At 44.0% G+C, this 15,586-nt stretch overlaps 1 protein-coding gene across 1 annotated transcript; it reads right to left on the minus strand.

Moving 5' to 3' along the window:
- Positions 1-1,904: 1,904 nt before the first annotated feature.
- On the minus strand, positions 1,905-15,182 carry VIM (vimentin). Its single transcript, XM_053359461.1, has 9 exons — positions 14,559-15,182; positions 13,044-13,104; positions 7,082-7,177; positions 6,810-6,971; positions 5,026-5,151; positions 3,940-4,160; positions 3,804-3,847; positions 3,237-3,319; positions 1,905-2,265 (listed from the first exon to the last, which is right to left on the minus strand). The coding sequence occupies exons 1-9, from the start codon at positions 15,116-15,118 to the stop codon at positions 2,227-2,229; spliced, it is 1,392 nt and encodes a 463-aa protein (XP_053215436.1). The 5' UTR covers positions 15,119-15,182; the 3' UTR covers positions 1,905-2,226.
- Positions 15,183-15,586: the final 404 nt, after the last annotated feature.

The following is a 15,586-nucleotide window of genomic DNA, read 5'->3' on the forward strand; positions in this document are numbered from 1 at the left end:
ACCAGGGAAATAATTTGTGCTATGCAGACAAAGCAGATGTGAGCAAAACAAGCGCTCAGCTGCAAGAGCGAATGAATGGAAGCTAAACCAGCCATGAATACTGGCATGCAAGACACACACACAGAGGTCAATGTGGTATAATGGCAGGAGTGTTGGGACTATGAGCTGGGAGACCAGGGTTCAAAACCCCACTCAGCCATGAAGCTCCATGTATGGCTTTGGACCAGTCCTACCTCACAGGGTTGTTGATATTTTTTAATTCATGAAGTTTATATACCTCTTGGTGGTAGGAAAAAACTTCAAAGGAGTTAAGAGGAGAAAATGAGGCAGGGAGAACCATATGCATCACCCCAAGCTGCTCCTAAAATAAACCCATTCACGTGTCCCTGTTAAATTAGTACATAAAAACAGCAAAAGTGGCATGAATGGTTGCCTGCAAGTTTGTTCAATTTGAAACTGTACATAATAAGATATATAGGAAGCCTGGCACTACGTATATGTACATAAATATGTGCTCTGTGTTTACTCCAATCAATGAGACAAATGGTGATTTGTGGTACTCTCACATTCCTGAGTCAAATCGTGCTGTTTACTAGACATGGGAAGGCAGGTCAGGGAGCTGCAAAGAGAAAGAGCCTTACTGGTTTTCACCCCGTACCAATGAGGACTAAATGAGTGCACCTGAGCAACAACAAAAGCAGTCTATTGTTAAAAAAGACTAGTGAGTAATATGCATCCTATACCCACATTGTGGAACAGGCTCCATTCAACAGATGGTTTGTACCATCAGGCACATTCCATGCAGGTTACTATTGCAGCTAGTGATGTCAAAATTGGTGAGGCCATAAACTTCCGCCCCAAGCACTGGCTTATAACCAAATTGACCCTAGTAGCATCAGTGCCTCTTCCCTTCCCCAAAAATTCACCAGAAACAGTGGCAACGGCAAGACCTATTTGCCTTCACAGGCTCTGGAATGGCATGGCATTATTTCAGGCACCTGTGGGAAAAAGTAGCTTGCAGGACACCCAAAATCTGATAGAAATGCAACAGCAGTGGTCCAAGAAACATTTATTATCTAACGCAAGGAGTGCAAAAGTCTTGTAGCTACCGTTATTAGGCATCTCCAAAGTCACTGCTGCCAGGTAGGGTTGGGGGCAAGAGAAGATGCTCAGATCAACTTATGGGAAGCACAATAGGGTCTGGTTTTTTTAATGACTTCAGGTGAGTGCAAAAAAGAACTTCACAGCTTTGGGGAAGGAATACCTTACTATTAGTTCAGCCCAGTATAAAAGCTGATCTGAAGGGAGTGTGTGTCTTGGTCACTAGGGGCAACTAGTGGGGGAGCATAGTCCACTTGCAGAGCAGATGGCTTGCATGCAAAAGGCTGCAGAGGTTGTTTCAATCCTATGTCTCTCCTTATAGTGCTGAGACAGACAAGCTGTCTCAAATGCTAGAGAGCCATTGCCAGTCTATGTAGAGTAGGGGTGGGGAGCCTGCCACTCTCCAAATGTTTCCAGGGCTGATGAGAGTTGAAAAACATCAGCAATGTCACAAGTTGCCCATCAATACTAGCCTGAATTGACCAGTGGTCTGATGTGGTATGAAGAAGCTTCCTATGAGAGACACCTTTTTCCTATATTAAAACAAATATCACAATGAGGGTGCTGGAAAAGGAATAGTCATGTGTTTATACCCCAGGGAAAATAAATTTATCCCCTCAATAGTGTATAATTACTGTGTAAGAGCTAATCCTGACAGACATCAAGTTTCAAAGAGCAGATGTAAATGTGTGCGTGTGTGCTTTCAATTTAAAAAAAAAATCCTGGAAGCATTTCTTGCTGCTACAATGAAAGTAGATCTATGTTGCTAAAAACTTGCTGCAAATTAAGAAGACACGAGAAAGCAATTTCCCAAATGTTTATTGAAGCAGTGAGAGGTTGCTCATCATACTGTGCTGAAAAAGCAGTTTTATTCAATTCAGAAACTTAAAAAAAACAACAGTATTGCAGCACAAGATAGTGCTATCTGAACTAGACTCCCTTTTTTTTAAGCTCTTCTAACCCATCAAGAGAGTCAGTTTTGCATGATCTAAGACCTATATCTTCTAGCATAACCACCTTGCGCTCTTGGAAAAAACTGCAGAAAGGCACTTGAAAAGCTGTTTCTCTTTTTTTAGTTTTGCTGGTAAGGGTTCATTTCGGCACAAGGAAGATGTGCTATTTTCTTCACTCCAGTTCATCATGGTGAGAAGTTTCATTGATAACCTATTAAGACAAGTATGGTAAAGCATTAGAAGGGTATTTAATTGTCAATTGATCTCAGCTCCTAAACCTTTCACAGGGAAGCTTAACTGCCACTTGCAATATTTTCCACTTGAAGCTAGTGACTAGGAATCTTGTTCAAACACCACTATCTGGCTTGCCACATGGTCCACAGATTGTATAGGCAGCAAAGGGAAGGTGCAACTCAACAGGCTGGTGCAACACTGCGCCTACCTCCCCTTGCCCTCCCCTCTGATACCTCAAAGCATATGGAGGGACACCAGAAAGTCTTCCCAGCTTCCCACCACCTGCTCAAGATATCTACTTGGGAGCCAAGGGGGTGTGTGGAGCGGGGAGTTTAAAGCAAGGCAACTCAGCAATTTAGAGACAGCTGGCCTTCTGTCACCACATGCTTAAACCTGCCCAAGACAGCCAACAAATGCAGAGAAGTCCTTGGAATTGCTACACCACACAGCATTTGAAGCACAGCATTCAATGGAAAAATTATTCACATTGTGGAGGTTTTGAACAGAGACAGCAGCCTGACTTAAGGGCTCAGAAACCAGAGCTAGATAGGCTTTTTGATGACTTTTGGATGGAATTCTAGGCTTAACCCAGTATCCTTGTAGAATTGAATCCCGTTCATCCAAGTTTTCATGCCCTGCAACCAGTATCTATCCCTCCCACCGTTCCAATGAAACAATGGCAAATGCAGGATCTAGATCCTTCACAAATTTGGAGGTAGACACTCAACTTTCATTAAGCATCCTGGGCATAAAAGGTTGGCCATTTTGACTGTCTTTGTGTGTGCACACACACAGCCAGTCCAGAAGAGAGGAAAGGTTACCCCCATAATATATTCCAGTATGCTAAAGTAGTATGTTCCACACCCCTAGAAGATACGTTTAACAGCATAAATGTAAATATGTACGTATATATACAGCCCCACAACTGTAATTGCTCGTAGCACTCACTTGTCCATCTCTAGTTTCAACAGTCTTGATAAGAAGTGTTCTCTTGGAGTGGGTGTCTATTGGGATAGACTCAAGGTTTGTTTCTGTAGATAAGAATAGCACAGTTAGAACTCTGTAGAGAATTCTCACTCATGTTAGAAAGATACCACAGCAATGCTGATCTTTGATCAGTGCTTGGGTAATATTGCTATGGAAAACCAATGAGATATCAGGCCTTTTGAAAGCTCTGTTTAGATTACCAACAAAACAATGTTTGAAAAAGCAAACGGCAAAGTCAACCGTAAGTCAGGACCATCCACACCCACCCACAGGCAAAAGGCAAGACCACCCAGACCCAGAGAAGGACGCTTGAACAATTCTAGACCCAGTTTACACATCTGATACAAGTTGGGCATTGCAACAAGGACTCAAGAGTGCATCAAGGGAAGTCCAGACCCTTTACATACATTAGATGCCAAAACCAAGACCTTCTATTGCCAAGTTAAACTCAATCTTAGTACTATTTATATAAAAATTATTAATATACCAAGGACGTCCAGCTACCAGTTATAGATGGCAGTTGCTTACCTCTCAGGTTCAGGGAAGCGAAAGTCGGAATGGGCATTGTGATTCTGAAAAAAGAAAACAGAAGTCATATTTAGATGCGGCGGCTGAGACTGTTTTCAGATATGCCTGCTGAGGGTCCACCGGATGAATCTAGTACCTGCTCTCTTCTCCCTCCAGCAGTTTCCTGTAAGTGGCAATCTCAATATCAAGAGCCATCTTTACATTCAGCAGGTCTTGGTACTCGCGCAGATGGCGAGCCATTTCTTCCTTCATGTTTTGGATCTCATCCTGGAGTCGGGCAATGTTGTCTTGGTAGTTAGCAGCTTCAAGATTAAAGTTCTCCTCCATCTCACGCATCTGGCGTTCCAGGGATTCGTTCTGGAGAGATTTTACAAAAACATACACTGAGGCTTCAAGCGATAGCATTCAGTTCATGGGTAAAATGGTGAAATCAATAGGTTGTATCCAAGCAAGTGGACCCGAGTTAATAACGTCTATTAATTTCAATGAGTTTATACTCTAGTAGGATTAAAGTGGAACAAAACCCAATGGCTCAATTCATCCCTGGCCATTAAGCAATGCTGCCCAGGGCTGATTCAAGTTTACATACGTAAAAACGTATTTTTTAATCCAGAAACATCTGGAAGACCACATGTCTGCCAGCCCTGGTGTAGACAATCCTGAGTGAGATACAACTGTCTGCCTCAGTGTTAAGGCAGATTTATATGTTCCCAAGTGTAAACAAGGAAGACAGAAGGCTCCTTCACTTGCTACAAGAATGTGCAGAATGGACTCGAGTCGTAAGATTAGATTCATTTTACCAGTGCAGAACATTTTGCAAAGACAACAGCTCAGAAGCAGATCACATGCATAACGAGGCTGTACATTCAATCCCTAGAGTCTCCAATTGAAAGAATTTTTAGGGTAGCCTGAGATCTTGGCCCTAGTTTTATCACCAGCTTGAGATCAGAGGCAGAGGTGAACCACAGGCTCATTTCCACATCAGGAAGCCCAGCCAAATGGGTGGGGTATAAATAATAAATTGTTGTTGTTGTTGTTGTTGTTGTTGTTGTTAGGGCATATGCCAACTTTACTGTTTGAAAGGTCTCTTTTGCAAACATGTAATATTCAAGTTGCGCTATTCCGAAAGAATAGCTGAGAAATGCAGACCTAAACATACTTTTCTTCTTAAACTACCACCACCTGCCAAAGCCTTCCCCTCCAAGCATCATCTTTCACTTACAGTTCCTTTAAGTGCATCCACTTCACAGGTGAGACTCTGAATTTGCCTGCGGTACTCATTCGCTTCTTGTTTGGCCTGGCGCAGGGCATCATTGTTCCGGGAGGCTGCTTCAGACAGATCTGCAAACTAACAACCACACCAAGGTTAACTAGATGAACTTTTTCAAGAGCCCACCTTTTAGCTAAGACACATATTAAGGACTGGGAGAATTAAACTCTGGTACCAAAGGGCATGATTGAGGAGCAGACCTCAGCTGATTCGCACCTTAGAGGAAAGGCCACTTTGGGTGGACTAGGCCTCTGCCGCATGAAGACTTGCATGATATAACCCTGTCTTTTTTAATGGGCTCATTTCACAATTGCAACGTGACCTCCCGATATATGTGTCTGTGAGACATTTGTTTACCATGCAGAGAAGTCCCTACAGAATTCCAACTGCTTTTAACAACATAACCAAACCCATCTGCAGCTTGCCTGATGCTCCTTAGCAACAGGACACAATACTTTTTTTAAAAAACAAACAAACCAGAATGTTACTGGCCTGCAACTATCCCTTCAAGAAACATCAAGGTACAAAGAGACACACAATCCTGTCACAGGATTCTAGTTTTATGGGGAATTCCATATTTTTTCGTGTATAAGACTAGGGGGTTTTTAACCAAAAAATTAGGTTTAAAATTGGGGCTCGTCTTATACACGGGTAGAGCTCAGGGGTGTTTTCTTAATTTGGAGTCCCCCAGAATAGGGGGCATCTTATACACGGAAAAAATACGGTATATTCTTAGAAACCCTGAACTTTCAATGCTGCACCTACATTTTCTCAACCTTTACATGTTATTAAGAGCCACTTATCAAGGAACACCAGGAACCACCCTCATTTTAAAAATTGAAAATATGTATTAAATTTAAAATATCCAAAATATAAATTAAGAAAATTCATATAACACTTATTTGACAGAAAATCTCTAAGAGGCTAAACCCAAGCAACATTTTTTTAACCAAAATATAAATAAAATCAGTGATTCTAACACAGATATAATGTGTGTGTTTTCATGGCCCACCCTATTCCTGCAATTGTATTCTGTCTTCACTGATTTTAATTCTCAATTTTGAATTGTTGTAACCCACCCTGGGATCTGCTGGTTAAGGGTAGGCAATAAATAAGAATTATAAGAAGAATTCTAATGCTGATGATAAGAAGCTAAAACTGCATCCCTGGGCAGACTTGCCAAGTTCATGTGTTCACCCAGTTCAGTTCCGGCACGGTTTCTGAAGTTGTGTGTTGTGTTACTTGGAGACTATGAGTTGTTTCTTAACTGTTTCTGGTATTCTCTTTGGGGCACTGGAGGTTGGGAAGAGAAGAGTGTACACCTTACGTAGCCGGAGCTGAGTGTAGCTTGTAAGTGTCCCTCTCTTAAAACGAGAGTGAAATGCTCTCATTACTAATTATGATTTATTTTTAATGGATTGCTTTTAATGGTCTCATTTTATTAAGCCACCTCTCAGAATCCTTTTTGTGACAGAAAGCATGGGACATAAATCTTCTAATGTACACACAAGTTTTATTTTATTTTTAAAAGAAATCTGCAGTATACCGCCATTTTGAGGCAGTGCTTTCTGTAGTATCAAGGCCTACAGTAGATCCCTAATAGTTCCATGACCATCACATTCAGACAACTAAGATTAGCACTTTGCATCCAAATGACAAAATGTAGAACTGCTGAACTAAAGTATTTTATTTTATTAAAGAAATCCTCTAATTGAAGCCAAAGGCCATTCGCTTACTTTGGATTTGTACCACTCTTCAGCTTCCTGGAGGTTCTTAGCAGCAACACTTTCGTACTGTTGACGCACATCGCGCAGGGCAGCAGTGAGATCAGGTTTGGCAACATCCACATCGATCTGGATATGTTGTTCCTGGATCTGGGCCTGAAGCTCACGGATTTCCTTCAAGGGAAAAAAAGGATGACATTCCAGAGATTGAACGTTTTTACCAATGCAATTCATTTCCCCCCTAAGGAATCACATTGGAAAGCTGATGGGAGTTCAAAAATTACCTCATCATGGAGCTTCTTCAAGAAGATAATCTCTTCTTGCAGAGATTCAACTTTGCGTTCAAGATCCAGACGGCTCAAGGAGGCATTGTCAACATCCTGAGGGAGGAACAACAGGGGGAAAGGTGTCAGAAACGTTCATAAGCTAACTGGGAGAATGTTGAAATATGGGGCAAAAATGTCTGCAATGAACAAACTACTGTCTAAATAAGGAGCGGCTTAATTTCACTTCCTTCAGTAACTGAGGTGGAGGTTTGACATTTCTCCATGGAAAATTGTCTACAGCACAGAATCTGACCAAAGCTCTCCACAGCTATATTTTTTCTGCATACAATTTTCCATTTTGAGAAAGTCATTGTTTCATAACGTTAATTAATGATCAACGAAGTCTACTCAAATCTGAAACTGCAATCACTTTTTCTAGGGAGCTATCTTCAGAAAGGCTGCACAGCTTTCAGTCAGAAGAGGGGGGGTATAAATCTTATTGACACCTTCAATTGTTTTCTTAATTAAAAAACATACTATTGTCATGTCATGTCTTAATCATTCCATTATCAGTAATTTCCAATAAAATTTTTGATTATAATATTTTAAGTACACCAAGTGCACTTTATTGAATTGCCTAACTCTAATTCAGTATTTCAGTTCAACTATTTTTGGCTACTGAAAAAACTTTAACGTTAGTATGACATACTTTTAGTTTGGCTTATGAATACCAGTTTGAAACATGCAGAATCAGATCAATATGGAGTAGCAGAAATTTTCCAGTATTTTTTTTTTTTGAAAGCCAGCATCACTGTATCTAGGCGATGTCAACTTAGACTAAACACATTTGACCACCAGAAAAAAAAGAAGTTTAGCTTAGATAGAAGTTGTATGCAGTCTGAGATGAAATGAATGGTGTGGCAAGTTTTTGTGTGGTTAAAGTAACCTATTTACACACTAAATTCATTGCAACAGGATCAAAGGCATACAAGTACTTTAGGAACTTTAGGATATTATGTCAGGAAAGTTAATTGAAATATTAATGCACGTGAAACAAGCTACTAATGAATGTCCACAAACTTTATCATTCCATTCCATTTAGGACAGCAGGTTTGTTACACAAAAGAGATAGTTGGTGTCAATTAAGACTCCAGGCAAAGGATTAGCTGGGCTGGAGAAGGACAGCAAAATACAGTAGGGCTCAGCCACAACAGAAAGCCAGATAATGTTGTGTTGTAGGTACTTGGCAGTAAGCAAAAGAGATTAGAGCTCATCTCAGAACCTACTTTTGTTTTCTCTGCAACTGTGCAAAGCTGCCAGTTATTTCACACAGGAACTGAGCAATGCCATTTCAGAAATCAGATTTCATGCCTGAAAGCTCACTGCTTATTCCAGACAAGTGTGAGCCCATGGCAAGAATTCATATCCTCCTCTCAAGGCACCTGTTGCAAGTATAGCTGAAAAATGAAACTAATGCAGATTACTCTAGATGCACCAGGCTAGTGTTTGTGGCCCACTCTCCCCTCAAAACTTTGAAAAACAACACCTTTAGGCAAAGAGTGAAAGACTGCCATTGCTGGAAGATGTTTTTGGAGTGTCTTAAGTGGTCAAGCAAACTGTTATTTATTTTACTGTTAGAAAGGGGAGATGTTCTTGTGTGATTTTCAGTCTCAGGTGCTAAAGCAGGAGTAGTCAATGTGCTCCCTTCCAGATGTTGCTGTACTCTCAACTCCCATCAGCCCAATTGTCAGTCCAGTACCATCTGGAGAGTACCACATTGGCTACCCCCATGCTAAAGTAACTTGGCTGGCCAGGGGTATTGCAGATTTTTATTTGAGAGTCTGGGAAAGCAACACAAGCTCAGGCAGCAAAAGTATTAGCCCAGTTGTGGCTAGCACTAAAAAATAAATAAATATCCACATGCAAGTATAACTAGAGTGCACTCTTGCAGCTTGACTTGAGATGACAGTCTGGGCTTGAACTATTGGGGAAGGAGTTCCTTTGAGTCCAATAAGCAACAGGTGCTGGCTCTCAGTGGAACACAATTATGGAGAAAGCAAAGAACTATGAAGGAAACTTAGAGGGCATGTTCATGTAGACTGCAGAGAAGAGCCAGTTTTAGCTCTGGTGTTGCACCTTCAACAACCACATGGTTCACTCTGCCTGTAGAAGAACGCATGTGCTTCTGCAAGCTGGAGCACCACATGCCTGGCACACTGCATGGAGCTCCTTGCACACTGGGCTTTTTTCTACATGCGGAGCATGCCATTGTTGGGGGCGGGTGACACAATTTGGGGGAGGGAGAGGTAAAAGCAGAGTCCCACTCTATGTAACTATGCTCTACATACTCAAGTTAACATGTGCAGAAGGCTAAGAGCTCAACTGTATATATACATATAGAGATGCATTGTGGTGAAGCAGGTCACTAGCCAAGAGATGCTAGTTAGGAACAAAGCATTGCTGAGTTGAGGTTTTACGCCTGAAGACAATGGCATGGGTGGGGAGCCCTGGACGCTTCAGAGGTTGCAAGACCATGACTCCTATCATTGCCTGAACACTGGCTATGCTGGCTGGGGCTGATGGGAGTTGAGGAATCCTACAACAGCTGGAGAGGCCCTTGGTTCCTCACCCATTTTAGAGGAATGCCCTGAGACATTTATGGAATACTAGAGGAATACAAGCTTTGCCCCCCACCTTCCAGCTTCAGGGATTTAGCATTTTCCTTCCCCATGTTTCAACCAAGGGGGACGCAGCTTATCCTTCCTAAGCTCTTTCCAGCAGGACACCCTCATCTCTTTCAAGTCTCACTTTACAGACTTCAAAGACAGTTTGCTGAAAACACTCATTGTGAGCTGCTATTTCATTCTGAGCCATTAAATTATGGGGAGGGAAGCTTGACACCACACACACACACACACACACACACACACACATTTCACAGCCTTAAACCCCTATATTTGGGAGGTCACAATCAAACTTGGGATCCATACTAAATTAAACTTGTAAAGGTATCTGGCAACTTCACTGCTGCACAGAGTTGTAGCAATTAGGCTATTTGGATCTGAGCGCTGGTTCTTCCATGGCCTCCATCTGTCAATCATGCACAGTAAAATGAGGAAGCAATTCTTGCAGACAGACCAGCCTGAGTATGTGAAGCTCTTATATCAAGTCAAGATAGCCCAGTGAACTCCAGCAGAGTTGTTTTGGGCCTGCTGCCAAAGAGCTTGTCAATTGACAGTAACCTAGGACCCTTCTGTCTAGGACAAGCCATGACCCAAGTCAAATGTCCCCTAAATGCGTGAGCAAAGTATCTTTCATTCTACCTCTCTACAACACTGGTTTCTCTATTCCTTCCCACAAGGTGTCCTAAGCATACCTGGAGTTAGCTAGGAAGGTGGAAGTGGGGAATTAGCCTAGGGGCTTCCAAAAGCTAATGCTTAGCCTAATGTTAAGGATTTTAATGATTTCACCACCCTAAGTAGTTCTGTTCCAAGATCCTGCTTTTTCTCTTTCAAATGCCTAAGCTATACAGTGGTATTGTACCACATGTAGCATCTCGCCAGCAAAATGCATGCAGCTTCCTACATGGTAAGTGTTTTACCAGATCAGATATTGTACCCAAAGGTTCACTTCATTACATCATCTGTGCATGACCATCTCTTATCATATTCTTCCATGTGCTCAAGAACGCTGGAACATCGCCAGGGTGCTTTAGGTTTACAGTATGGCAGAGATAAAAGTAAAAACAGAATAAGCTCCTAAGTGTTGCATCTGCATTATGGGTCTGGGCTAAATAATCCTCAATCAACATTGCAAACACATGAGGAAAGAGGACACAACACCATTGTGCACTGTTCCCTTTATTTATAGCTCCCCCCAGTCACGTGGCTCATGTAGGATAGATCAAGAGTCCCAGCAAAGCAAGGGGAATGAGTCAAGAAGGCTCAGTATTTGGTAATCTTTTTCTACCTGAGTGGAAGTCTTGGAGAATACCCACAAGACAGATGTGGTCCTAGCAATGTGCTATGTTATCCCATAAGTCACCCTTCTCGGATTCCCCACGCTCAGAGGCAGACAACCATGCAAATGGAACTATCAGGCCACGCACAAAGGTGCTCTGAGCTACACAGAGACTGAAGCTCTCTGCAGTACTAGACATATCCAAAGAGTACCAAGACTCAGTTTAGGGTCACTCTGGGGGCCCACACCAGTAACTGTAGAAGACAACTCTGCAAGCCACATGTCTCATTCATGCTTGTGCACCCAGATCTCTCGAATTTCACCTTCCTTTTCTTTTACTTGAAAGTCTCAAACCAAATGCGCTATCCTGCTTCAACTCTAAAGTAATTCCCACAGGATTCAATGGGCTTACTACAAGGTTGCATATAGGAGTATGGGCTAAAGATGTTTGTTCCACAAACTGAGAATCTGGATCAAAAGGGGGGGGGGATATAGTCAGCAAAGTTGCAAACATTTTTATTTTACGTTAATTGAAAAATGCAACTTATTTCATGAATTTTGCCCAAACTCAGACTCTCACTGTCTTATGGAGATGGCTTTACTTAAAAGGATCTGTTTCCATCTGACATTCTCCTTTGAAATAGAGGTTTGAAAATTAGTTATTGTATTAAAAATTGGCACACAGAGAACTTAAGGCAGAAAAGCTTCATTTTTCAAAGCAAAATGGCTAAGGTTTGAAAGGCTCCAAATGTTATTTACTTCAAATGTCCAGTGAACCAGTCTAGTGGGATGGGAAGGAATGCCTGAAGTATTAATTATTATGCAGTCCTAAATTAACATCCTTGTTGACTTTAGGTCGGTCTTCATGTCAGCAATATAATTAGTGGACAATCTTGTTCAATAATCAGTTAGAGACTGGACCAGCTGAAGTGGCCAATGCTTTAAATTATGGGTTTCTAAATATGCTTGCATCATTACACATCCAGCAAGAATGCAGCCTGCCATAAGCACCCCCAGAACACAAAGGCTCCTATTATTTCAATCTGCTGCCACCACAGTCGCTGTTAATGCCTGCATCGGCATTCCATAGTGAATCCCATAGAAACCATTAATACCTTTCAGCCAAGCGAACAGATGGCTCCCTTTCACCCTTACCAATCTGAAAAACCGATTCCACAGAGCTTCTCTGGGTAACAGGCTAGACGTTGATAAAACAGAAACAATTCTTGGCCCCTGCAAGAGCGCTATGTGCTTGTAAGTGCCTCTGCTAAATTCAAGCACAGCTCAAAAAGCTGGACACAGCTGGTGTTAACATAGTGCCTGAAAGCATGACCAGCAAGTTTTGTTAAAAAGTTTCTCCGCCACAAACTTACTACTTGGCCCATGGCAATATGCTATCCTTTCATCTTCAGCATCTGAATGCAACAATGCTGTTATATGACAATGTGTCTAGATCAAGGTTAGCCAATATTGGTGCCATCTAAATGTTGTTAGACTACAACTCCCATCAGTCCCAGCCAACATGGCCAATGGTTGGGGGAAATTGGTTTAGGTTAACATCATCATGGTGGCTACCCCAGTATAGATCTTTATAGTTACTAGACATCATGGTTAGATGAAAACTCCAGGAACAGAGGCAGCGTACATCAGACTATAAGTTGCTGGGGAGCAACAAATGTAGCCAGCTTCCCAGAGGAATCCCATTAGCCACTGTGCAAAAGCAGAAAGCTGGTCTAGACTGACCTTTGGGTTTGATTGAGCTGGGCTCTTATGATCTTAACATTTCAATACTGCTAAAAAAAATGCAGAAATACTGTTTCGTATGAGTCAAAACACAAGGGAAGTAAAAGAACTACTTGAATTTGTACCGAAGAACCAGAACACTCCCATTATCCATTTTCAACCACCAGGTGGCTTTCCGTTCCGCTTTTTTCTTGTAAGCATTTAAGCACTAGAATTTAACAAACACTTAAAAACTTTAACGGGGGGTGGGGGTGGGGGGATGTATGAAATTACAAACCTGTCTGAAAGATTGCAGGTTGTTCTCAGCTTCTTCCCTCTGAAGCATCTCATCTTGAAGTCTGGAAAAATTAAAGGACCCATTCAAAGAAATGAAGAAAGCTGACCAAGTGAAGTTCAGATTTGATGGACAGTCAGCCACACCCATGAGGGAAAGAGAAGCAAAAGGGGGAAGAGTGTGGGAGGGGGAGGTCTTCCACACAAAAGGACCCCATGCCTCCATTTGTGTGGCTCCGTTTTCATTACAGTGTGACCAGACTTGGAGCAGAACTCTTGCAGAAGCAGCAGCGTTAAATCCAACAATAAACATAAGACCAGCAAAAAAAAGGGGAGGGGGGAAGGCTACCCCACTTATTAAACTAGCTGAGTGGGAGGGAGAGCTGACCTACAATTGTGGATTGTTTGCCTAACACATTTTGTTAAAACTGGAGGTTTGCAGCAGCTCCCCAAACCATAAATTCAAACTTAGCCCTGATCTAGACCTTATAATTCTAATACCAACGTGGAAAATTACCAGGCACTTGCAACCATGCAACTTTGGAAAGTACCAGCATAAACTGATTCAACAATGGGTAGCGTAACAGTGCAATCCAATCTATGCAACTTTACACAGAAGTAAGTCTGTGAGGAATTGCAGGCTAGCACCACAATCCTCTACAAGTTTACTCAGAAGAAATTCCCACCCAGTGCAATGGGCCTTGCTTCTAGCAAAAAAATGCAAATTGAAGCCAAAGTAAAGTCTATTGAACTGGGTGGGGCTAGCAGCCCAATTCTATGCACACTTACATGGAAGTAAACCACACCTCTCAATGTTTATTTGCAAGTAATTCCCCTTTAATGGAATCACCCTGCTAAAGCATCAGAGTAAAACAAGAATGGAACTTCATCCCTTGTTCTTTGTGCTGCAGAGTGTGAATAAGGGGACCCACCACACTGCAGAGTCTTAAGACAAAGGCGCTTGCCCAGCTGCCTCTCCAGTGCCTCCAGCCAGCGCAGGCTCAGCTGTGGAAAAGTTTTCTGAACTTTTTCACATGACGAGTCCTTCATGCGATTCACAAAGTGAATGTGATCATTCTGAATCAGCCCACGTGACTGAATTCACAAGCTTTCTGAATCAAAGGAATGAATGAACGCTCAGACTTTTATATTTGCTTAGCGCTGATGCGACAACTTCATTCCTAAGGGGAGAGGGATGGATGGAGACAGACAGAACGAGGGCTGTAACCTGAAGGAGGAAGTGTTAACCATCCAATCAACCAACAAATCAATCAATCTGGCTGGCTGAATTCGCACAAATTTGCAGGCATTTTGAAACGAGAAGCACATTTCCTTTGTTTGCAAAGGATGCGCGCGCGCCATCACAGACGGAACCACTACTCGGAGAGCAGGAAGTCTGCCAGGGCAAGCCGCTACTCAAACCCCAAGTCCCATTGGGGCCAATGTAGTTTACTCGCCCAGCCCAGCCCTCGCCCCGGACCCCCCCCCCGCCGCCCCGTCCAGGGGACCCGCGCCTTACTTTTCCCGCAGGCGCATGATGTCTTCGGCCAGGTTGTCGCGGTCCACCTCCACGCGGGCCTTGTCATTGGTGAGCTGGTCCACCTGCCGGCGCAGCTCGCGCATCTCCTCCTCGTAGAGGTCGCCCAGGCGGGACGTGCCTTTGCCCTTGAGCTGCTCGAGCTCGGCCAGCAGGATCTTGTTCTGCTGCTCGAGGAAGCGCACCTTGTCGATGTAGTTGGCGAAGCGGTCGTTGAGCTCCTGCAGTTCGGCTTTCTCGTTGGTGCGGTTGGCCTTGAACTCCGTGTTGATGGCGTCGGCCAGAGAGAAGTCCACGCCGCCATCGACGCCCAGCATCCGCATGGGCGGCAGGCTGCTCCGCAGGCGCACGGCCTTGGAGGCGTAGAGCCCGCCGCCGCCGGGCGCCGACGACACCAGGCGGACGCTGCTGGGCCGGGCGCTGCCCAGCGAGTAGCGGCTCGACGACGTCACGTAGCGGCTGCTGCTTGAAGAGCTGGGTCGCCCGCCGGCCCCGCCGAACATGCGGCGGTAGGAACTCCGGCTGCTGCTGCTGGTACTCATGGTTGTAATCCCAGAAGAGGAAGGTGGGCAATCCCGGGGAGAAAGCGCCGTCGAGCAGCGGGAGGAAGAGGCGCGGGAGAGCGGCCGAGCGGGCTCCGCGCGCCTCTTATACGCCAGTCACGCCCTCCCGCCCCGTCCAACAAAAGCCAAGCCCCGCCCCGCGCTGCGGCCAACCCCAGCCCGACGGGGTCCCCCGGGACGGGCGGAGCGGGGCTGGTTCCCCACAATCCCGGCCCAGAAAAGCAGATGCAAAGGCTTTTCCTGCTCAAGGGGAGGGAGGGGGATGATTAATAGGGGAGAAAAGCCACGACGGGGGGGGGGAGGAGGGAGGCGGTGCCCACCCCCTGGCCTTGCAAACTCCTGATTTGTGGCTGCGCAGGGTGCAGGAGGGAGGAGGGGAGAGAGAGAAAAGGATGGAAAGGACGGGGGCGGAGAACGCGGGGGGGGGAGAGACACACCGCAACAAGG

Source organism: Podarcis raffonei, chromosome 12 (genome assembly GCF_027172205.1).
Source record: "Podarcis raffonei isolate rPodRaf1 chromosome 12, rPodRaf1.pri, whole genome shotgun sequence".
Classification (NCBI taxonomy): Eukaryota; Metazoa; Chordata; class Lepidosauria; order Squamata; family Lacertidae; genus Podarcis; species Podarcis raffonei.